The sequence below is a fragment of the Myiozetetes cayanensis genome, unplaced genomic scaffold, assembly GCF_022539395.1.
Source record: "Myiozetetes cayanensis isolate MyiCay16 unplaced genomic scaffold, myiCay2020 scf5-8, whole genome shotgun sequence".
In the NCBI taxonomy this organism is placed as follows: Eukaryota; Metazoa; Chordata; class Aves; order Passeriformes; family Tyrannidae; genus Myiozetetes; species Myiozetetes cayanensis.
The window spans coordinates 111562384-111587354 of NW_026087742.1; the positions used below are offsets into that span (position 1 = coordinate 111562384).

Here is a 24971-nt window from a genome sequence, read left to right on the forward strand (position 1 = left end):
ACTCCTTTCTGTTGGTTTCACCGGTGCCAGAGGGACCTGTTGCCAGGTGGGGATGGCCTGTATGAGCAAACCTGGGAAGGGCTTCTTTTCCCTGATAACAGTTTTGCTCCGAAACAGCAAAGTTGCACTGTCGCGTTAACACCAACACAGCTGTGCCACTTCAGGCCTGCAGAACACGTCAACCCAGCGCCAAAATTGAGGAAGACAAAACCCCAGCTGTGTGAGACGATTCCTACAGGACTGGTTGAACTGGAAAGCTCAGAGTTCCACCTAAGAGGTCGCAATCGAACCATCTGCAGAGGACGCAGGCGAGCAAATGTACAGACGTCGGTGATGGAGACAAGTGGTATCACGTGGAAATGAGCAGGCACACTCGCTTTTCCTGTGAATTCCGGGCAATTAGGACACAGGCAGCAGTCAGATTCATTGGTCAGCAATTAAGTGTAGAGCCCTTCAAGATAAGTTAAAGCAGAACAAAGAAATGTTGCCCATGCTCTTTGTGCCAGAGACGGGTATTTCGCTCAAGTGATTGCAACGTCAATTGCGAGAGCACATTCAGCCCACAATGAGCGAGGGAGAACTGTAATCCCACCGAGCCAAGACCTCTGGATAGCAGGTCCTTCCTCAGCATCAGCTTTTTGTGCCTTCCTAACTGAGATGCCACAATGCCAGCAGTCTCTGAGCTCTTCCACAGGGTTCTCAGACGAAGGTCAACACGATGCTGTTTTGGAACTGTAAATCCCACTTGGAGAGCAACATCCCTGATCTTCATGGCCAAGGCCAAAAGCACACATGTGTCATCTGTCCACGTAAGTCTGAGAACCATTCCTTTTCTGATTCAATGCTGCACTCCAAGGCAGTCAGCTTGCAAGTCCATGCTGGAGAACATGGAATTTACTCTGAACAATTAAGCAATAAATGAAAATTCTGAAAGGTGGAGAGAGAAAACGCTCCCATAGCTGTAAGTTTATTAAGCCTATCGTGGTTGAAAAGCAAAAAGACGGAAAACATGATATATTTTTGTTTATTATTGCTCTTAAAGGGCTTGGTAGTCAAATATACAAGCTATGTTCTATTAAACCAGAAGAAAATAAGATATAAAACCTATGCTCACTTTCCCAATCCAATCCACCTGCTAATCTTCATTAGTGACATTAACTTCAGCTACTTCCAGTCATTTTAATTTATACATACTCCGTGTACGTGTGCGCGCGTGTATAAAAACCCCTATTTGAGGAGATAAAATTCAAAATGAAGAGATTTTCGTTGGTTTCATACTGTTTTGTGCACTGCTGCATGTTTCAGTTTTTCAAGAGGTTACTGATATGTCTGTTTAGAAGAGCAAAATTTAAGTATCTGATGATGTATTTATTATATTTTCAAAAAGAAAGCATGACCAATAAATTATGATAAGAAAATATGAAATGTTGATTATTCTCCCCTTGATGTACATGCACTAATCCCATGATTCTGAATAGGGAGTTACATGCACTAAGAGGAGAAAAGGATCCTGTAAAGAGAAAGGTTATTAATTCCCTTCTCCTCTAAGCAGCTCCCCTCTTCTCAGCATTAAGAAGGGATTTATTTTGTGAAATTCTTGTCATGCCCATTAATATACTGCTCAAAATGTAGAGTATAAAACATAGTCAGTGGTCAGCCTGCTTTGCAAGCCTCTTCTGCTAAGCCAGTACAATTTATATATACTCAATATCATCTTCAGGAAGCAAGTATACAGCATTTGTAACATCTTTCTAGGAAGCAAAAATTATACCCATTACTGAATTACTTAAGAAAAAAAAAATAAAGAAAAGAAAGAAAGAAACCCCCACTGTTCTTAGTCCTCCTGTTAACAACAGGGAAAAGCCAGAGTTAACTTTGTCAGCATTGGGATGTCAAACTGTGTTTAGAGACAAAGTACGAAAACATCCAGCAAGGAAAACAGAGTCATGGCTGGGCTCTGTTCTCCTCAGTTCCCAAAGCATATTCCAAATTCCACTAACATTAGCAACAGTTTTGCATCCCCTATCTTAGGGAAGATTTATTGAGGGGACAAAGATGACATACTAATGCTGGGGGTCTGGGTACAAGGATTCAGCAAGGTTGAGTCTAACAGGAGACAGACAAACGTAGGCCATCCTTCAAATGCTCTTGTTGAAAAGACCACAAATAAAAATCAAGTGCATGACAGAACAGTGATCAATGACCCCAAGTAAAATATTTTTCTAAGTTACAAAATTGCTCTTCCAGTGTTTGGAAACAGAAAAACCTGTGGGAGAAGAGGTTACATTCCAACAATTAAAGAGTAAATACGAAAAGTAGGTAAATTATTACTCTCTTATCTTGGTTACTGGAGCAAAGATGAAAACAACAACCAGTGCTTTGATAAGATCTGTTCTTTAGAAAAGTGAGATAAATATTCTAGTGGCAGCTGGGTTAAAGATACAGACCCTGAGGGTCAGCTTCTGCCCTCAGCTGTAGATCTGCAACTCATTTCACCCACTTCTCAGTGCAGCCAAATGCAGATTGTGACCTTCAGACTTGAACATAAAGGTAGTTACCATCTGTTTGCAAATAGTTCTCCAGCTCTGCATACAGCAGCAATCTACAAAAATCTCTGAATGTGCGTTTGTAAAAAAAAAAAAAAAAAAGGGAAAAAAAAAAAAAAAAAAAAAAAAAAAAAAGGAGAGAGACAGGTACAGACATGATTCTGATCTCTACAGTTTCAGTGAAAAAAACCCCAAAATGTCAACAAGCAAAACTAAAGATACTTAAAATCCCTGAAGAGACCCTCATACTCTTTCTAGTGCTCAACAGCACAGCTCATCTTGCAGTATAAATTCACATGAATATCTAGAGCATGGCCAAGTCAAAAGGGCAGCACACCCTATCCTTACACACACAGGGTAAGATCCTGGCCCCATCTGAATCAATGCTGAAACTCTCATCACAAGTTCAAGAGATGGCAGCATTCGAAACCTGGCTGCTCCAGACCTCTCCTTTTCACATTTTTGTCAGAGAAGACATTTTGAAAACTATTGTGCTGATTTCTGCTGTTGCCTCCCAGTTTACTGAGAGAGGTTGGCTGAACTGGACTTTGGTAATGAGAGATGCAAACAGAAATTAAAAGGAGAAATCGTTCAGGACAACTGAATAAATTTCCTTCTTTGCACAACTCCAAATCCCATGGTCAACCATTGATTCAAAAAAAAGCAAAACAAGCCCAAAAATATTCAAAATTATCATCCGTGTTTGATGTGAAACAGGGCAAACAGCACTCAAGACTGAAGTAATGTTTTGAAATTAAACAGCCTTGAGCAGTTAGCAGGAGATGTGATGGGAATTCTGTACTGTCTTAGTACGGATCTGTTCTATGGGAACTGCTGATGAACAATGCACTGCTTCCAAACTCCACTGTCAGTTCTCCCCCATTACAGAAGTTTCAAGACGTTGCCTGAAAACAAAAAGTATCAGCGTAACGTACAAATAGGATTTCATCTGTAGCCATGACAACACAGCCAAAATGACTCTGACCCCATGAACGCCTGTCAGTTAATTTAAGAAGGGTGTTTTTACCTGGCTCATTAGTAAAAGATGTTGGAAATCAATAAATGTTACGTTGGCTTTAGCAAGAGGAAACATTCAATGGCTCCTGTTGTAAAAGTGAGTGTAGTGCTCTTGACAGAAACCAGTGTTTTCAGTCATCTGAAGACACACGGGGCCACGTGGCCTTTTCTCCCCCACCCCAAGTCCCCCAACAAAGCAAGAAAAATCAGTTTCTTCTTCCACCCCACCCCAGATTTTCTCCCATAGCTTGATTACAGTAATCCTTAAACAGGCAGAAGGTTGATGTGTTCTCTTCAGTCGATGCCTCCAACGTCTTCATTCTTGGCTCAAGTTTTATTCATTAATATTAGTCATCAGTTATTAAGAAAAAGATAGTTTCTAAGTGTTTGTTGTTGTTTTTTTAACTGAAGTTAATGGGATACCATAGTCTGGTTATATGTGCTGAACTGCAGTCATCAGTTACTCCTTTTTCTTGAATTCCTGGTTGCCATAGCTGGAGCCTTTTTCTATTTCAGTTACTCCTATCAGTCTACGAACTCCAAAGGAAGCTTTAAAATACAACAGAGAAATGAGAGGCATATTAAAAGCAGTTCAAGGATTCAGGAAGCCACATGTAAACACACAAGCAGAACCCACAGGAGTTCATCCAATCCCCAAGTCAGTAGTAACTGCAGATCAATGACAGAAAAAGGGGGACAATACAGATCAAAAAATATAATTACTGCTTCTGTTGTTTGACAGGACATGTAGCATGAACACTGATATCCCCTACCCCACCTCCCTTTTTTTTTTTATCAGGTTTTCTTTTGTTGGGAGGGTTGGTGTTTATGTATTTGTTTGGGTTTTAATACACAGACAAGTTGTCCAGTGAAAGTATTTTTCCTTCAGGCCCCACAGTAATGGGCTACAAGACTCACCTGCTACTGATTACTACAGTTATTGCCTAAGAAATGAAGGCAAATCCACCAGAATTAAAGCTTTTGAAATAATTAAAATGCTGTACAATATAAAAACTACTGAGTGAATTTCCAAGAATTTTTCTGCAAGCTCCATTCATACCAATTAATACACAGAACTTATTGTATAATAGATCTTGTTATGTGTCAAACTGGTCTTGGCATCTTCTCTGCTTCTATTACCTGCTCCCACAAGTCCCAGGAATGCAAGGATAAGGAGAGGTGATCCACTTGCAAAAACTCCAAAGCCAAATGTGAAGAGAGGAGAGAGGAGAACTGTGGCCCAAAAAAGAAAATTTAGGAGAGTCCATGGTCTCCTAGGAGGTTTAAACTGCTTGCCAGGAAATGTGCCTTCCTGATTATACATCTCTTGCAAAGCATCCTGGGGGAAAGAGAAGAAAACAGGTTCATAATGTTTGCACCAAGCAACCCAAGACTTGTGTCTGTGGTAAATACCCATCAAGAGTGCACAGCATCCAATTCCATCTGCTGTCATTTTTCTGGGCATTTCTGTTGACTGCCAAGGTGACTGTGTTAGTCCTTTGAAGGCAATTTTTGCCACCATCAGAAACTGAAACCTTGTCCTCTCTACTACCAAACACCTTCACCTCATCTCTTAATTGTTTAGGAATTGAGGGCAGCATCAGGCCAGAGGCCAGTTCAGGCACTACTTGCACTCTCAGCTGGGTGCTTTATCTTTCCATTTTTATTTCCAAAAAGTTCAGCATGATTTAGCAAAGCCCAGCAGGAGAGTGCTGTATTTAGAGCCAGGGGAGCAAGGCAAGGAGTGAGCTAAAGAGCATGGACAGCACCACGCCAGCCACAACCCAGGGACTGCAACCGAGCCGCTGCATCCCGAGCAGAGCCTGCAGAGAGATGCAATCCTGAAACACGTCACTGAAAAGCCCACAAGCCCTCCCTCAGTCTGTAAGAATGTTCTCCAAGGTTTACAAGCCATTACCAGGGTTGGCTTGAGTCTGGCTATTTCTTATTTTTCCCACTTGAAGCAGTTTTTCTTTAAGTTTACTTCGCAAAGGACTGAGAAGTGCAGGGGGTTCCTTGCCAGTAACAACCTTTTGAGGACTCGCCCCCTGTGCATGGAGAGGATTCCAGGTACAAAGTACTGCTACCACTGTGAGATCAATATATACAATACCCACATATACAAGCAATACCTCCCTGGCAACACCTCACACCAAAGCTGAACGGAGGTGCAGCCAATATCAGGAGGGAGGAGAGCAAATGGTGCCAAGTCGCACCAGGGGAGGTTTGGATTTGGTATTAGGTAAAAAAAAAATTTTCCATGAAAAATGCTGTAAAGTAGCAGGAACAGGCTGCCCAGGGAACTGGTGGAGTTGCCATCCCTGGAAGTGTTAAAAAACCATGGATATGGCACTTGAGGACATGGTTCAGTGGTAAACATGGTGGTGGTGCTGGGCTGATGGTTGGACTTGATGATCTTAGAGGTGTTTTCCAACCTTAACAATTCTATGGTGCTAATGGAAGGTGGGGGAAAGATGATGATAGCTACTGCTCTTTGTAAGATAACTTCTCTCTCATTAACTGAATTAGAGCTTAGGTACTCAAAAAAATTAGGTTTAAATAAATAAAACTGAAACTTAGAACAATTTGCTGCCTACCTACAGACTAAGCACAAGCTTGGAAATGCTGCAGCACAAGGTCATCCTAGCTGGAGAGAGCCCAAAATACCTAAAGTTTCTCTGCTCTTTTGTTGTTCTTTCCACAAAGAAAAGCCACACAGAAATCAAGATACACACTTGAAGTTCAAAAATCCACCAATTAGGGCTGGACAACATTAATGGCAGTTCTCTCCTACTCCCCACAGAACTGTTAAATCTGTAGCCAAGAAAATAACCATCTGAGGATAAAAAATAAAAATAAATAATAGTAATAATAAAAAAGAAATAACAGAAGGAAAAGCTTTGAGCCATGTGAAGGCACGATGTGCTCTACCAGTCCCTGGCAGCAGATCCCAGGGACTGTCACACCATGTCACACACCACTGCAGAAGTATTACCAGGAGGCAGAAGGAAAGTGACAGTGGAAGAAAAATGAAAGCAAAGAACAATTGCAGCTGAAAGCCAGGACCGGCTGTCCCTGAGAGACAGTTATCACTCTTCTCGAGTGCCTAAAAACATCCACAGGGAAAGTGGAGCTTTTAGAAATCTGTGACAGAGATCCAAGAGCTGAAGAATGCAAAAAGACAGTGGATTGCTATTAGTCTGCCACAGCTCAGGCATATCTCTGAATTCCACTGTGCTTCCTGGCAATTTGAGACCTACTCACTGGCCAGCCCTCCACTGCCAAGGGGCTCTTCTGTCCTGCTCCTTCCAGCAGTTGGAGGGATGGCTGCCTAATTATACATAATATCCTTTCCTCTCCATGCAGCAGAAGAGTGTGCATTACTCACTGCCTTAATACACTCTCCCTGGGAAAAGTCCCAAAAGACAAGAAAAGAAAGCAAAGCTGTTTACCTTTTCCTGGTAAAGCTTATGAAGCCAGTTTGCAGCTTCCTTTTCATCTTGAGGGATATCTTCCAGAGGAAATCTCCTGGTTTAGTAGAGAGATTAAAAAAAAGGAAAGAAGAAAAACAAAAAGGAATTAAGGGAAAATCCAGGTATTTGACTTTAGCCCTCTATTAGGGATGATCTTCCATTCAGTGAAGGGCATAGATCACAGGCAATACTGTCACTGATGGCACGGATCTTAAATGCAGAGAACAACTGGGACTTAGATAACCATTTCATTAGAAAACTCAGATTCTTAATACAAAATAAACTGTTTGAACTCCTATCAGTTTCAGCTCACATTAGTAAAATGAGCATTTCCCACTCAAACACTCTTCTTCCTTCACCACATCCACCACTGCCTGATTCCCAGTGAGCTCAGGCTGAGGCACTCAAGAGACAGGAAAACCCAAGCAAGCGGCAAACCCAAGGATAACTGTTTGTTACATTTTGGTAGAGAAACCCCCACTTTGGAATTAACAGGAGAGGTGGTTCAAAATTCGCTTCAGACCAACTCTGAGGAAAGCGTCATCCTCTGCAGGGACTGCACTTGTCCCTTCTGCCTCTCCAGCACCACAGACTGAGGCCTGCAGGTCTGGGTGCCTGTGAAAATTATGCCCAGAGAGGCAGAGAGCAGGTTTAGATTAGGTATTAGAAAAAATATTTACTGAGAGGGTGGTGAGGCCCTGGAACAGGTTGCCCGGAGAAGCTCTGGGTGTCCCATCACTGGAGGTTTTCAAGGCCAGGCTGGACAGGGCTCTCAGCAACCTGGTCTAGTGGAAGGTGTCCCTGCCCACGGCAGAGGGGTTGGAATGAGAAGATCTTTTAGGTCCCTTCCAGACCAGGCCATTCTATAGTTCTGAATGCATTCTAATTAATTTCTAATCATTTTTGCATCCCACAAATGAACTGAACGCCAGATCTGACAGATTTACCTCCATGAGCTCTAACATGAGGAGCTGGTCATTTGCTGAAAGCTCTCTGGTGAAGCTGTCACGGTGTTGCTGTCACCACTAGAGGGGACTCACAGCAATAACATTTGGTAACTTCCTGATTATTTCCTCTGTAGCCAGTTGGGATAGCGACTGTTATCTGCTGAGGGGAGCTAAGCTGCTTACCTCTGCACAGGTAAATGTGTACACATATACCAAGAACAAGAGCTTACATGTTTCCTTTCTCTGAGCTACATTAAGTCTTCTGGCACAATAGGGACATGTTCCATTTTCAGAAAAAAAAAAAAACATAAAAATAAATCTCTTTATTCTCATAGCTTCCTCTCCAAAACAGAGAAAAAGCTTTAAGTGTAGAAAAGCATCTTGAGAATATTGATTCAGCTCACAAACATACGTTAAATTGAAATTATTTACACAAAGCCATTAGTTTCTTTCATAGGGTACAACTGGTAATTTTACCTGGCAACATCATCCTCAACGGGATTTTATGAACCCAAACCTCTTCTAACACTATTGAAGAATACATTTCTCTTCTTTCCTCCCACTACATCTCTGAGAAATAAAACCAGTCTGCACCTCCTCCATGAGCAAGCCATAGGATATTTAACTGAAGGTAGCTGTTCTTCAATGTATAATTGTAAAGAAGTGCATCCATGCATGGGTACCCCAGATCCAGCTAGATATGCCACGTGCATCTGCCATCAGTATGGAATTACAGGTGGCAACTGCCTGACCACCTGTTTTGCTGGCTGGCAAGCTGTCTGTTCGCTTTCCTCATCAGGAATACGTTTGGCAAGAGAAAATAGTCAAAATGAAGGCCCTTGCAAATGAGCAACCTCACCCCTCCACAGGCAGCTCCACAGTCTCCTTTCCCCCTGAAAGACTAAAATGTTTTGGATAATTGTTCTGAGGCCAGAACTGGAGCACTGTGCTCTTCCTTTCCCCATTAAGCCTGAAGCACTCTGCCTCCCTTGGGATAGAATTTCTTCCTCAAAACTGTTGCTGCTCTACCTCAGTGCACTGGGTATTTAGTGTGATTTCCTACAAAGATTCTCACCCTTTGATGGCTCTGGCAAGACACACCTGCTTTGATTAGATGGACTGTGTACAGAGCCAGTGCCATCCACCTGCACCACACAGACCTAAGGCCAGAGGGCAAAGGTGTGGGGGGAAGCAACAAAACTTTTGCTTTTTCTCCCCTTTGTAAAAACCAAGCATCGACCTCATCACCAGAATACAGCAATGTTTTCCAAAGTGTGGATGAAGCCCCCAGAGAAGCAGAAGCAAACTGGCAAAAGGACTGTGGAAAGAACAACCAGGTCGTTTGTCAGGTCCAAATACAAAAAAAAGGAAAAGAAGAAGTTCAGTAGGATAGGGTTGGTAGTTCTTATGATCACAAGGAAGCCTCTAAAGGAGAAGGCAACAAGGAGAAAGCAAGACAGAAAAAGCATCTGTGTCTGTGTATGCACCTGTGTACATGCTGCATGGAGTTAGGTGTTAGCAGTGACTCTTTTAGGCAAAAGAGCAGTGGGGAATGTGAGGAATGTCCCACCTCACTCACAGGATGCCCGAATTTCAGCACTGCTTAGCTTCTAGTCTGCTAATCACACCATGTGAGGGAGGGAGAGAAACTGGCCCAGGAAGGAGCTTTACACTGTAAAGGGACCACTGAAGCTGGACTGGCTATTTATGCCACGCACACTCTCACAGGGACTGGGGAGGGTGCAGGACAGTTGGTTTCCTGTTTCCAGCAGAGAAGTTAAAAAGGCAGACAAATCTTCAACTGCAGAAAACAGGGAAACCTGGGAACAACAGCATGGTCACACCCTGGCTTAAGTCTGTCCAGTGCCCTCTGACTTGCTGGGTGATATCATGGGATCTCACATGAAAGTGAACTGAGGCACAGGGGGAAACAGGGAGATCTTTGTGGTCTGCAGAGAAACTTGAAGGACAAGGAAAAGGGGAACAGGAAAGGAAATTTCCCTGCAAAATCTGAATGCACTTCAACATGCCAAAGTATGCATCTTAGGGCTCACCTCCATCTGTATATGCTCACCTTACACACATATCTGCTTCATATTTCTTCCCATAAAGAATTCCTAATAGAGATGGGTTCTTGTTTCCTCTGAAATTTAGTGTTACATCATAGACTGCTGAAACTGTTGCAAAAAAGAAGAAAACACGGCTGTTACAGCAGCAATTCTAGCAACCACCTTGCTGGCACCCTTGCATGAGACAGCAACAAAGCCTTGTGCAAGCCTTGAATTAATGATGTCAGGTAGCAGAGTCCCTCATTGCTTTGTGTTTGTGCACCAGATTTATCCATATCAGCCACCCCACATCCCCAGCTCTGTGTGTTATCAAAGCACCGGCTGACTTGTTGAACTAAGTGACAATGACATGTTTTTTAAGGCTAGTATCCGACAGTTCTGTGGCAATTTACAAATTAACAGCTGACAGGCTGGGTGCTTATGACTGCCAGCTCCCTAATTGTCGTGGGCATCACGAAAAACAGAATATACTACCCTGTGCTACACAGAGGGTACCGAACAACGTGTTACAAGTGATGCAAAGGGTAAGGAGCAGCTTTGCCAGTACCTGTTCCCCTGAGACACTGGACAGCAGTGGTGAAACCTTTGGTTCTGGGCAGCAGGTGGTATTTCAGTTTAGGCAACCCCTTGGATTCAGCTACTTCCATGCTGATGCGGTGCTTGGTCTCTGTAAAACGAGTTCCTTCACAGTACAGGAGAAACTAGCACGAGACAAAGAGGCAAGAAACAAGGGACACTTGAGATCAAGAGAAACCAAGGGAGATGCTGAAAATCGGTGTAAGATAAACAAATATCCACGCACGTGCACACACTTCAGCTGCCTCATCTGTTCATCAACTGCTGGGCATAAGCACCCCCCTCACAACTCATTTGCCATTACCTGTAATTTTACCAACACTCGTACCAAATTCAAGGCGACAAAAAGACAGCCCTAATTGCGGCACTTGGAATGCACAAAATTTAGGAAATCGATCCCCTCAAGTCAATTTTAATCACGATTTAAATTACCAGGCAGGATGTCTTGATTTAAATAATCAATGCTAACTACGTTTTGCACTTATGTTTTCTGGTTGTTTTCCCTAGAGACTAGTCCTTGGTTCTCAGTCGTAGAATCATTAAAATGCACAGCTAAAGTTCAGTCTTGAGATCTTCTAATTGGTAGATTTAATTTTTCCTGGTTTTTTTTTTCTTTTTTCCCACCACTAATCAGGAGGATATATTAAATATATTTCATATCCATATAGTCAAGCAATTAAGTAGCTTAAAATACATTTTCCAGATTCTTACTTTTTCTATCTTGTGACGGTAGAAAATCACAATGCATTCACAATGTTCTAGTTAAGGCTTAATGTTTCACTGTTCATTTTAACAAGCTGTACTGGATAATATTGAAAAAACTCACTTTAAATGCACAAAAAACCTCTTAAAATATTTTATAAGCCAAGTAATTGCACATTACATGTGCTGCTATAAAAGCAAACCTGTAAATTTATGAAAATGTTTGCATTCAAAGCTCTAAGGAAGTTAATAGGTTGATTATACCACTCTGTTGCTGCAATAAAATCTAATGTTGTACATAATGAAATAGAGACGTTTTACCCTTGACTTCAAATAATGTCAAAATAAAAAGGAAAAATGTAAGTGCAAAAGCATATATAAGTTTGCAATATGTTCTCATAGACACTTTTTGGGAAACCTGTAATTTCACAGATCAATGAACACAGTAACAGGAACTTTCTATCAAAATCCATGATCTGTGCATCCAAACTCACTCCTCTAAAAAAAGGCTTCTTTGCTTATGTATCTTTCCATCCTGCCTCAGAAAATGTAGCTTAGGGTCATATAGATTTAGTTATCAAATATAGCCTTTTTTTTTTTATAGGTAAAGATAAGTTCAGACAAAATCAACAAGTGTTACGCAAGCCTGATTTATAAATTGTTGTTAAGCTTCTGAACTGTCTCCCAAATGACTTCTCTAAGCAACAGGCAAACAGAGAAACTTTTTACCAGCATATCCCAAAAGACCTCCTCAAACAGAGCGTGGCTTTTCCTTCGACAACACTTGGAAGTGAGCAGACCTTCTCCTGACACGTAAGGCCACAGTACCACCTCTGCCACCATTTCACTGCTGGCAGCCAGTACTAGAGAAGGAGCTGAACACTTACCCACATGTATTCAGGGTAGTCAGACAAACGTTTTAACCCTTCAATAACCGTATCTCTGTCCTCTTCCCATTTCCTTTTGCAGAAAACAATCTCAAGGAAGTACCACGTCCAGCCGATGAGGGGCACGTATAGTAGCTCTCTCTTAGCAAGGACTTTGGAACTCTTCGAGAAAGAAAAAAAAAAACCACAAAAAAACAACAAAACAAAACAAAAATGACAATCCAAAAACGGATTATATCTGGAAAGTTAAACATGCAAGAAACTATGTGTCTGTGTTTTAAGTGGGCCTGCCATCCTGCAGACGAAGGGGAAGCTCAGGGCCCCACGTACCCCCAGCACTCCGAAGCGCTCCGTCATGGTCCAGCCGCACAGGAAGTCGATCTCAAAGTTGTGATTCAAGATGATGATGACGTGCTCTTTCCCAAAGGTGTTCACCGTGGCCTCGTCTGAGAACAAGGTGCACTCTGTGCCTGACCACCATTCCAGCAGCATTACCAACTCTAACAAACGTGGTGAAGATGGGGAGAAGGTGTTAGGGGTGCCCCTTGCAGAAAGCCTCAAGCCCCATTCAGTGCCTCGTCCCTTCTGACTCCCAACACTGTCACCTTCTCCAACCAACCCAGCAGAGATGAAATGAAAGCTTGGAAGGGTACAGACCAACTGACATCACCGTCCTTAAGCAGTATGTAGAGGCACCAGGCATATGCATTATGGATAATTTTAGCAAGTTTGGGCACTGCATTATGAATGTGAAATTTCATGATCACTGGGGAAAAAAAAAAAGCCCAGAAACTTCGTGCCTGGAAACAGACAGTGGAGCTGTTGATTGCTCCACCAAACGAATACAGTTTGTCCCAGGTGGAATACAAATTATGCATAGATGCAGCCCCTAATGCTTTTACTCAACATGAAACAAGCTTTATGGAGGTAAACAGACCAATAAAGGTCTTTTAAAGGGATGCAGTGCCATAGATCTTCTGCAAGAGATTTTAATATTAGAACAAGGGCTCTAAATGTTCTGTATTATGATCATCAACACAGTCCCAAACAGCAGACAATTGAGCTAATTTATCAGAATACCTGGGCAAAGACAGGAATGGTAAATTGTGTCTTTCTTTTACTGCAAAAGAATGAGCCTTTCCCCCTTTGTTTTCTCCAGCTTTTTGACATTGCAGCATCTCTTACTCCACCCTGAACATTTCCCACCCTTATTTTCCACTTCCCCTTTTTTCATCTTAAAAAACCCTTCCACTTAAATTCAGCATGCATTGACTGTAGTTGCTATGGTTAGCTTATTTCTCTCATTTCAGAACATCGAGGCAGATGGAAGACATTTCTTGTACCATGGGACAGCTATAAAAAGTATGAGAATAGTTCATTCTCCCAGCAGAAAGATTTGGAAGATTTGCTTCCATGCAAACTGTAGTCGTTGGTATGTTCTCATTTCAATGAGATATGGACGCAATCAAAATTTTCTTGCACAAACATGGCTGTTAAAGAGTCCAGCTCTTCCCACAGGGTCAAACCTGGAAGGTGTTCCCTCAGTTTCCCACATCAGGTTCTGCCAGGAGGTTGTTTCCATTTCAGGTTGGGAGGCCCCGGTTTTGCAAAACAAGGCAGTGTCTTCCTGCACCAGGGCTTCTGATCAGGATCAGACAGGGTCACCTACCCATTCTGCTAAGTAAGAGTGGGTCCAATTTTGCACCACACCAGAGAGAAGGCAAACACAGCATTTAGGTGAGTGATGGGGAAAACCAGTCCCGATGTGCTGAAGACACAGAGCTTCTCTAGCACTAGATTTTTCACTCATGACCACTTACTCATCCACCAGATTATTCCCCTATATCACTTTCAACACTTGCTCATTTGGAGGCGTGATAAAGTTTTGCAACTTGCTGATCAAGAGAGCTTACCCCTGGTCAACTGGAAATACAGCAAAGACAGAACTTGTCTTGCTCATTTACACCAACTAGAGGTTTCTGCTGTCACATCCCAGCTTTGTCTCCTTCGTGATCACTTACCTTCCCTTCTCTGACTATCCTGGCTCAGTAAAAGAGGAAAGAGGACAGCAAGAGTGTCCTCAGTTGAGAACACCTTCCAAGCAGGTGGCCAGGAGAATACAGCAGTGGTACCAAACACAATGTGGTACTCTGAACAACTTTCCCTTTCCATTGCTGTCTCAGTACTGAGGAGGAACATCTCCAGTACCTGCTACAGCTGCTGCACTTTCTCATCAGAAAATACAATAAACTGCGTGTGTTTCTTCTTCAAAAATCAGGCAAAAAAATCTGCAGAGGCAGGTGTGGATGTCTCTCTGCAGAGCATTTAATTTACCATTCGCTCTGAAATAGTGGAGGATTTGCCAGAGTTCACACTGAGAGAGGAGGGCTGACGAGCCAAAGAAGGAAAATGAGGAAACAGATTGTCTTTTACAAGCGTACTGATAAATGATGTAATTATAACCAGGAGTGGGCTCACTTCCTTTTTTTTGCTGTGTGGGTTACAGCTACTTTGCATGGCATTGATCCCACTGATGCTACAGCAAGCACATCCTTATGAATGATGGGATGGGAATACTCACACTGCCAAAGATATTTCCTATACAGGGCAAGCAACACCTTGCTACAGCCAACCCCTACAACCAACTCCTGTGGCTGGAGTTCCCACACACCAAAGCCAGGTACATTTACAGCCTCACAAGCCACCCACAAACAAAGCAGATGAGAGGCACAGCACATCTCTCAGCTGAAAGTACCAACAGCTGAGAGATTATTTTTGCAGCTGGACCGAACTAAACACACTGCACTCTGCAAAGCTGTGAATCATCTGAAAGGAGCTGATGTGTGAGAACATGAATTACAGACTACCTGTCATGAACTGCAAAGGATTTACGTTGGGGACAGAGCCCAACAGACTTTTTTCCCTCCATATGTCTGCCATGAACACTGGATAGAGTCACTCTCCCGCCCCTTCAGGAGCTGTGCTTTATGAATTTGGGAGGAGATACAATAAGAATAGAGCCTGGTTTTCAATACAAAGCCAGATACACAATCACCTGTGTATCCCCCCCTGCACACTGATCGTCTGCCAGGTGGGCAGAGCAGCTTCTCCTACAGACAGCTCTGACGTGAACATCCTCAGCCTAAAAAATACAAACAGCTTGGAGTAAGAGAGCAAAATGTAGCACCCAGAACAGAACACTAACCTACAGGTTCATGGCCAAAAGGCTTTCCCCCATAGTGACATATATTTCATTATGAATGGCAACATTTGAGCTGCTGCATTTACACGGCTTGCTTAATTTGTTATAAATCACAATTGAAGTGCATATTCTGTCAGCTCTTCCATTACAGGCCATCAGCACTCTGCAATCCCATGTAACATTTACATTAATTTTCACAGTTTAATTTCTCAATGAGTTAATTTATCACAGCCTATACACTAGGGGCTCTTCTAGGTACAACCCAATCATCTACTCAGCTTCTCCAAACCTCTCTGAACAATAGTGTGGGTTATTCCAGTGTTTAGAAGACCTGAGATAGCAGCATTTAAAACATGATTTTTTTTTTAATGCCTGGTACATTTACAGCCCTCTAACCCTCTACAGTGCTACCCTCTAACCTACAAGCCTTAAAGGAACAAACAGCTCATATCCTGAGAAACACAAGACTGTTGTTGGTGCAACAATAGTTTTCAGCAAGAAATTAGATTCTAGATTATTAAAAGCACATTAGGAAATTCCTACAAGCAAATTAAATATAAAAAATCCCAAATACCCCCACTCTGCTCCAACCAAATTTTAAGCTTCTCCTAATCTATTCCATTAAAATACCTTTTTCTCCTCACAGTTTGCCTGCCACTCTACTTAATTTCCTTTCTCCTGTACTTCTCAGGCAACATTCTCAATAGGCACAGGAAGGACAAGAACAAGGTTAAAAAGAAACCAAACTAGATACTTTGGAGAGGCTTTGTTGGTAGTACTTCACATCGATGACTTATGAAATGTGGGTGCCTGTCAGTGGACTGCTCAGCTGCAATTTCAGCACTCACTTTGGTGACTCATTTAGCCAAAGTGGGAGTTGGGTGCTGAGCTGAGCACTGAAGGTAAGTGGCCGTGCATACTGGGAGGGGATGGAGAGTGGAAACCAATTAGATGATTCACTGCTGAAACAGGAGGTGACATTTGGGCTAAGGAGCCTTCCAAACACTCATTTCAGAAATCAACCCCCCTGCTAAGCTGAGTGAGGAGATAAAAAAAAACCCAAAAGAAATAAAAGCCATCCACAGGGAGGAAGTTTTGCAAAGGTCTGAAAGAGGAGAGCAGAGCAGTTGAACTGACTGTCAAGCTGACCCATGGGCAGAAGAGTGACATTGCTCCCAAGAGGAGACCCTGGCATGAGAGACAGACACTGTAGGGTGTAAAAGGACTCTGGAGTTGTCACACAGTTCAGCTACAGAGACATCTACGCTACAGACTCTAAGACAAGACCTCTCCCTCTCCAGAGCATTCAATCGACTTGGGCTCCTAAGCGGTGAATATCCCCCGTACTCTCAGTACCTGAGCCAGTCTCAGAATTCTCCCTTCCCCATCACTCAGCACAGGCTCTGATTGCCTGATGAAGGTGGCATTGAGACAGAATCAACAATTTCTGTCAATCCAGACAGGGTTAAGGGTGGGAAGGATCTTCACTTCCCACTTCTCTGAATGACAGAGCGACATTATATATCAGTCCCTTGACTTATTTCCCAGTGTTTCAGAACACAGTGGCCGTTCTGAGCTGCTCTGAAAGAGTCGAACATCTAACCTATCATTTCTCTCTCTCTCTCACCTCTCTGTGTGTGTATCCATAAACATAAGCAGACACATCTTTCTGTGACTAACAAAAGCAGAAGACAGGAAAGCCCTCTCCCCTCCCCACGCCCAGCCCTCACATCCCCCTCAGGCATACTCACGGCTCCAAAGGGAATAGGCAAGGCGACAGTTTACTCGGCGATAAAACTGCTTGTTTATGGGCCAGAGGACTAGCGTGCATAGTTGAATGAAGTTAATGATCAGTCCACTCACAACAAAGACGAACCCAATGAGGAGGTGAACTATGAACTGGGTCTTCAGAAAGGCAATGAAGCCCATGATAACCACTCAGAAGCGTGAGCAAGGGCCGTCACTCAGAATAACTGTCCTGAAAGAGAAAACAAACAAAGGAGTCAAACGGAGAGTGGATTTACAAGCCCTGAGGAAGGACAAAGCAAAAGGCCTGTAACAGTCCATGTAACTTCAGCAAGAGGCACCCAGCCCAATAAACACTCTGTTCTCCAAGCCTGCCTCATTCAGATCTTAATAAACTGGTGACGGGTGCAAATCGCTTCCAAAAATAGGAAGGAATCATTATTTACAATTTACAGCCCACCAAGAAGATTATTGTTTGCTGAAGAGAAATCTCACACCTCTCTTCAAACAAAGATCACATAATTGGACTTAATGCTGGGAGGAACACGGAGCCCTGCAGTCACAGCGAGCAGCTGAGCCCTGATGGGTAAACAAGCTGCACAGCAACTGCTGAACCTTCAGAGGTGCTGTCCCTGAACTGCAACAGGAACCTCAGGCCTGAAAAGAGCAGGGTTGGTCACACAGAGCATCAGTCTGGCAAACACTAAAGCGTGGAAATGGAAATTAGCTAGTCTCACACCCAAACCCCATGCTGGAGCAGGTTTAGTAACTTCTCACTTTGTCAAGCCACAGGTCCATAATCAAATATACCAGCTGGTGTGGGGAAAAAGATGTAATAAAAAAGCCTCAGGTTATGTAGCAGTACAAACCTCATCTGGAAAGGGCTTTGACGCAGAACCTTGATTCCACTAAATTAGCCAGAGCACTGAACTCTGAGCGCGTGCCCTATTAATAACAGGTGCAGAAAGACTGGCAACGTCTGAACCAGCAGAAAGTCACAGGAACTTAGAGAGACAAGCCTGATTCACTACAAATCCTGTCAGCACAAAGTTAACCCAACAAAATGTATTAACCAAGACACCAAACTGAGTTTATTCCAAACTCTGCGTTACCTGGCACTGCCCTTTTTGACCTGTTGGACACTAGAAGTCCTAAGACAAGGCCAACCAGGCTGTCAAACCACAGCCTCCAATTCTCACCCAAAAACCAGAAGCATGACTCTGATTTTCTGCCACAGTCAAAGCTCGCCGACAGCTCTTGTGCTCAGCTTTTGTAAGTGTTGCAAATGACCAGATCAACCAGTAGATGGTAACAAATGCTTTTCAGCAGTCAAGCACCTAAAGGTGATGTGGACCCCATGTCCAAAAATAAAGTATCTGCCAGCTGTGAGGAATCAAACCATTTTCACTCTCCACCTGCTTACAGTATGCTCCTATTTATAGAACTGTTCAGCAATTTTACTTGTGAAAGCTTGTTTTCTACCATCGCTTCTACAAATCAGGTACTGCCTTTCAAAGCAGTGTCTGGTTTTATCACAATTAGCATCCATTTGCATCATTAGCAATCTATCCACTTCAGAAGCACCATTACAGGGGGGGAAACAAAAGCATGTTTCAATATAGGCAATATTGTCCTTACCACAGAAAGTAAAGCAAAGCAAAGCAAGCTGAATAACATTGAAGTTTATGATAAACAATCTGAGTTCTCGCAGTGTTTTCGTGTAAGAATGAAAGAAACACTTCTTCCACTAATAAATTACTTTCAGAACAGCTGTTTGGAAGCAGAGGCTTCTGTTTAAAAAAGAAACAAGTGGAACACTCCTTCCTCTTCCCTCCCCTCAAGGCTGCAAGGCACAGTTGTCTCACACAGCCCAAAAACACCCGTGTTCACACATTACTGCATGGGACACAGCCATGGTGTTCAGTAACTCCCTAACACAGCAGTGGGCTCGTTTATCTTTTCCCTTGGCGTGTTCTAATAAATACTGTCAAACGTTATACACCAAGTTCTTCACTTCCAAGATCATTCTCTTCCTCTGGTTTATCTCAAAAGCCAGCTCAAACAAACAAGAAAAGAACAATTCCCTCCAACTATTTTCTGAGTCCCTACTTGCCTTCTGTAGAGCCACGTGAAAGCAGCTTTGCTGATGACTGTCTCTAGGGTCAGATCATGCAAAGGACTCCATCTTGGAGGCTTTTCCAACCTAAATGATTCTGTGATTCTGTCTATCACAGTCACTAGACCAGTACTTAGTGTCTCTCAACGCCCAGCTTGGCCCCTTTCGGACTAGGGCCCTGAGCGCATACAAATGGCGCGAGGAAAAATAGAAATGTCAAGTATTATCCTCAAATAAAATAGTTTGCCTCTACTTCCACAGCCTCTTCATTTCGAGCAAAGTCTGGAGCACTGTGGCATTTGTGCTCACATCAAGGACACTGCAGTGCCACCGACCCAAAAGGGCACATCCCTTTTTACGTTGCAGCACGTTCCTTCTCCAGCCCTGTTACACAAGGAAAATGGGATTTATCAGTCCTGCACCAGCATCCTGCCCCACGTGCTGGTCACCACAGAATCATTAAGGTTGAAAAAGACCTCCAAAATCACTGAGCCCAACATCTGACTGATCATCACCTTGTCAACCAGACCATGGTACTGAGTGCCACGTCCAGTCGTTTCTTGAACACCTGAAGGGATGGTGACTCCACCACCTCCCTGGGCAGCCCGTTCCAATGTCTGACAACCCTTTTCGGGAAGAAATTCCTCCTGATGTCCAACCTGAAACTCACCTGGCACAGCTTGAGGCCATTTCCTCTTGTCCTGTGTGCAGTTGCCCAGGAGAAGAGCCTGAACCTCACCTGGCTACAACCTCCTCTCAGGGAATTGTAGAGAGTGATGAGGTCACTGACCAGTGACCAGTCTGATACAGGGCAAAGGACAGCAGCCACAGCATGGATGGTTCCTCTCCAGCACTTTCCTATCACAGTGCTTGCCCTATTGCTCCATAAAGCACAGCTGGTTTACTTGCACTTCCTAAAACGGACAATGACCAACTAAAATATGGGTTAGTCTTGTCTGATCTTTCCAGTTTCAATGCTAGATACAAAACCTGCCAGTCTCCTTTTGGCAATCCCTCACCTAATTTTACTTGACTTTTAAGATAATTACTGGTTAATCCAGGAATTCTTTAGTTTTCTGCATTCCCGTCCATGTAGGACATCCAGGCAATTTAGGGACAGGGTGACAGGCAAAAGGTGGTCAGCAGCTGTTCTGTAGGATCCCATGGTCAGGTTGGGAGAGGGATAGGGGAATGAACATTTGCTGGAATGAGGAGAAGCACCCCTTCTGCATCTGACACATGTATTAAGATCAGCTAAGGGAAGTGTCTAGGAAGTAAACATCTGCCCTAGTCTAAGACAGCAAGTCTCAGTAGTATTAATTTTTCTCTCTCTCTTTTTTTTTTTTTTTTAAGTCTACCCATTTCATTTGCATAGTCAAAGACCTGCTGGTAAAATCTTATTTTCTCCCTTCTTTTCCTAAAAACACTTCGTAACTTCACAACATTGACCTTTCACCACAAAACCTCCATTTCCTCCTGCACAGCCACACTGAGAACAGTGGGCAACTTCAGGACTCTCCCTGGTCTCACATCCTCACCAAGTTCCTGCTTTTCACAGCCACACTGCCAGCCAGCACCAGGGTAAAAACCCAGCTCAAACCAAAGATGACTTTCATTGCCTTTTAGTGCCTGACCTCACAGGGCTGTTTGACTTTTCATAAAGTCAGAGACCCCTCCCTGCCATGGGCAGGGGCACCCTGCACAAGATCAGGTTGCTCAGAGCCCCATCCAACCTGGCCTTGATCTTTTATATGCCCAGATGAGAAAGTTCTTAAATGCTTTGAATCCTTCAGGGCTCCCTCTTTTATTTGTATACCTCTCACGTAAAGGGGAAGGAGGCAGATATTCTATGGTTTTCTTGGTGTGGTGGGTTGACCCTGGTTGGATCCACCAAGGCAGCTCTATCACTCCCCTCTTCAGCTGGACAGGGGAGAGAAAATGTAACAAAAGGCTCAGGGGTGGAATTAAGGGCAGGGAGAGATCACTCACCAATTACAGTCATGGGCAGAACAGACCCGACTCGGGGAAATGAGCTTAATTTATTACCAATCAAATCAGAGTAGGGTAAAGAGACACAAAAAACCAAATCTTAAAACATCCTTCCCTCCACACCTCCCTTTTTCCCAGGCTCAACTTGGGGGCTGCAGTCAGTTCATCACTGGCCTCTGCTGCTCCACAGAGTTGTGCCTTGAGGCTCCATGTTCACGTGGATTCTCTGGTGCCCAAAAGACACTCTGTGCGTGCCTCTCAGCAGAAGCTGGAACACAGCCTTTTTCCTTTACCCAGCTTTCTGTGTTCATCAAAGCCCTAACAATGAAACTTCCCTGAGATTTCCACCTCTCTGCCAAAGGTCACTGGCATGTGCCACCGAGTTCAAAAGCCATTAGAAGGGAGAATGACAGAGAAGCATGATTACATCAGCCCCATCTCATTAAGAGATCAGGTTAAAAACAACCCCTGATGCACAACATATACATTACAGCATTCCATGCAACATAGGTATTTATGAACTCAAAATTAAAAACTAAGCCATTAATCATTCTCTAAGACAGTATATCCACTTTGAACTCCAGGTTTTAATTAATTTATTGCTGTTATGTGTGTACAATTCCTCTGAAGTTCATCATGTTTCCATGAACATAAGCATGAAATTAAAAACTGCTCCCCTGATTCTAATATTCCAACCCAGTGAGAAATAATGTGTTTGGCAACAACAAAAAACTGTGGCAGGCAGTACTCACACCTCTAGGCTTTTGCCATTCAGTTTTTCTGAGCATGCTTTTGCCATTTTCCAGCTGCTTCCACTCTGCCACATTTACCTCCACTTATGAAACTAATTACAGACATCTTCTGCACTGCGTGTCCTGCCCCCACCCAGATTTCTTCCATTTTACCTACCTTGTAATGCTTTTGCTGGTTGAGGAATGAGTGAAACTCTCACCACACTAAATTCTACCTTTTACCATCATATTTTAAAATACTGTATTTTTCAGAAGCAGCTCTGTAACCCTCCCTGATGTCTGCATAGACTTGGCAAACCCTGCCCACGAAGAAAGTCTAATGATCTTGCAAGTCAGAAGCAGTACACAAAAAGCATTTTGCTGCCCCTATGGAGTTTCCTCACCATTTTTCAGAATTCCACAAACTCTGCTCATCGAAAACATACATGCACAAGATTCAAACCTATTTTTCATTCAAAGTGAGATCTACCTAGGTGTTTCCATGAGCTGCTTCATGAGTATGAGGACAGATACAATCAGCAGCAGCCAGGGGAAATGAAGATGGCTCTTCTCTCAGTACATTTTCTACCCTCCAAATTTCTCTCATGACCCAGCTCAGGCTACATCTCTTTTAAAACCATGAAAGCCACTAACAAAAGTGTCTATTCCCCCATCTCTCCCTATGAGATCAGAAAACACAAGAATGCTAAGCAGCTACTCTTTAAAAGCTGGGGCAGAGATATGAAGGAGAGCTTCCAATGCCCCTGCCTAAACCTGTTTGGTAGACAAATAAAAGCCCAGATCCCAGTCTGGATATATGAGCATCCCCCCCAGCAGTACCACATTGCCACAGAGGCTGCAGGTTATTTTCCTGCACAATTCAGGGACATGCCACACAAAAATATGTTGATCATCTTAGGAGCTGTGCTCAATGCTTAGAAGTAACTGCATCAGTTACCTCTAAGAAATAATTTTTCCTTGCAGAATACACAATACTTCTGTAGCTCAAAGACAGACGTGCAGTGGCTATCCAGCTTTTAAAATTGAAATTATATACTCATATCAAATAATCCTGATACAGGAGAATATTCAGGAAGAAAGTAAATCACTGATAGTCATCCACTTGCTGCACTGTATCACATCTCTTTCTGGGATGAGGAATTTAGGAGCCTCACCCCCACGATGCAAAAGTCATACAAAACCAGCAGAGAGAGTATTTATTCAGGGCTTTGGCCCAGACTCCAAAAAAACAACTTGAGGCTCCTGCCCATCCTGCCATGGCACCACTAAAAGCAGTCCCCACTCAGGCATGATTTGTTTTAGAAGTTTTAGTTTTAGCTGAACCACTGGCAACCACAGCTGTCTAAGTAGGCTAGAAAACGTAGATCAACAGCAGTGAGTCAGTGCAGCAAATAAGGAAATATGGTCTAACAACAGCTTTGGTATCCATTTGAACAGTCTGTACTAGGGATTCTCCAGATAAGCTGTAAAAATAGAGAGCTACTCAATTGCATCCCACACAACATTACAAACTGTCTACTACAGACCCAGCCTTTTAAACCTAAGCATGGGAGAAAGATTACCTTAGTTTCTCACACATTATAGGTCTAATTTCCCTGCACATGCCTCTGTGACACCCAAGGCTGATTCAGAGTTCGTTAAATATCCTGCTTGTCATGGATTTTTGAAATTGAAGTGTGTGGAAGAGAACCTTAAGCTAAACCAAGGTCTCAAAGATGTAAATTTGTTTTGAATTGCAAGAACTAGGAATATGATCTCAAAAAGAAATAATGTTGCTGAGTTACCCTCATGAAATTAGATGAGAACTTACTCCTTGAAATATCGTCGATCTTGGCTTTGCAACAGCACCACAGCCAGTTTCCAGAAAAGGTCAAGAAATGAAAGATTATCACCACTATCCCTCTGAAATATATGAATTGTTTTGGTCTTGATCTAAAGCCCATCCAGTCATAGAAATTTCCACTAGGGTCAATATGTTTGGCTTGATATCTGTAGAGATTTTTGATGAGATTAGTCTATTTCCATCAAAGAAAAAGCCTTTTGCTTAACTCAGCACCCCAGTGAGATGCCAATACTTCAAGGTTAAAAAAAAAAAAGGAGGAAAAAAAAAAGAAAAAAGCTGTGCACATTGCTTTGACATTCTTGGTGATTTCACAGGCACACAGGATGAGAGTTACTGAGAAGTTCTGACATTTCTTTCTGCCACAGGTGAAGTGTAGGTGTTAACTGCAGGCACGATGGGATGGTTACTCAGAACAATGAGAACCACACGAGGAGCACACACATCCTCGACTAGTCCCTGCTCATGCTTCCTCCACTCTATAATCTTTAAATTTATTATTGAAAGACTGCATATTTACTAATCTTCATAAAACCAGGTTACAAAATGCATGTGTGAGTGGTTTCCCTCTAACCAGGGAGCCCCACCAGGCAGTGACCACGGAAAGTCATCTCTCCATCCCACAGATGCCAAGCCATGGCACAGCTCCTCGTTGGGGAGCCTTTATGTGTTCAGAGCACCTCCTGCCACAGTAACACCCTCCCCCAACTTATGAGGAACATCCATCAGAGTCCCACATCCTATTGGAACTTCACTCTTGGGGCTGCTTTTCAAAATGTGGGAGTACTGGGCCTCCACTCCTTCCTGCTTTTAAAATGCGGGGATGCTTCCTATCAAGGTACAAAAAAAAAATAATCCATCAAGATAACCACTTGTTTCACTTGCATTTATGTAGACAGAAGACCAGAGAATATGCAAACAAAGCAAAGAAAAATATTTAAACAACTCAGTGGAACCTGAAGGGGATAAAACAGCTCTTGATACTACACATCACTGCATTTGAGGGTCAGTTTTCCCTCCTCCCTGCCCTAAATGCAGTGTTACTGACATGATTAAGCCTCCTCACCAGCTGTAGAGAGCACTGTGCTTATGCCACTGCTAGGGATGAA

At 43.0% G+C, this 24971-nt stretch overlaps 1 protein-coding gene across 4 annotated transcripts in view; it reads right to left on the bottom strand.

Annotated features, from left to right (window-relative positions):
• Positions 1-1008: 1008 nt before the first annotated feature.
• The window catches only part of AGPAT3 (1-acylglycerol-3-phosphate O-acyltransferase 3), an 84964-nt gene continuing 61001 nt past the window's right edge, over positions 1009-24971 (bottom strand). For all 4 annotated transcript variants that reach the window (XM_050331591.1, XM_050331594.1, XM_050331593.1 and 1 more), the window contains 8 exons: positions 17171-17397; positions 12548-12717; positions 12218-12379; positions 10600-10753; positions 10058-10160; positions 7016-7091; positions 4704-4902; positions 1009-4112 (listed from right to left, as the gene is read on the bottom strand). In XM_050331591.1, the coding sequence (XP_050187548.1) occupies positions 4024-4112; positions 4704-4902; positions 7016-7091; positions 10058-10160; positions 10600-10753; positions 12218-12379; positions 12548-12717; positions 17171-17348 (1131 nt within the window). In that variant the 5' untranslated portion in view covers positions 17349-17397 and the 3' untranslated portion in view covers positions 1009-4023. The remainder of the gene's footprint in view (positions 4113-4703; positions 4903-7015; positions 7092-10057; positions 10161-10599; positions 10754-12217; positions 12380-12547; positions 12718-17170; positions 17398-24971) is intronic.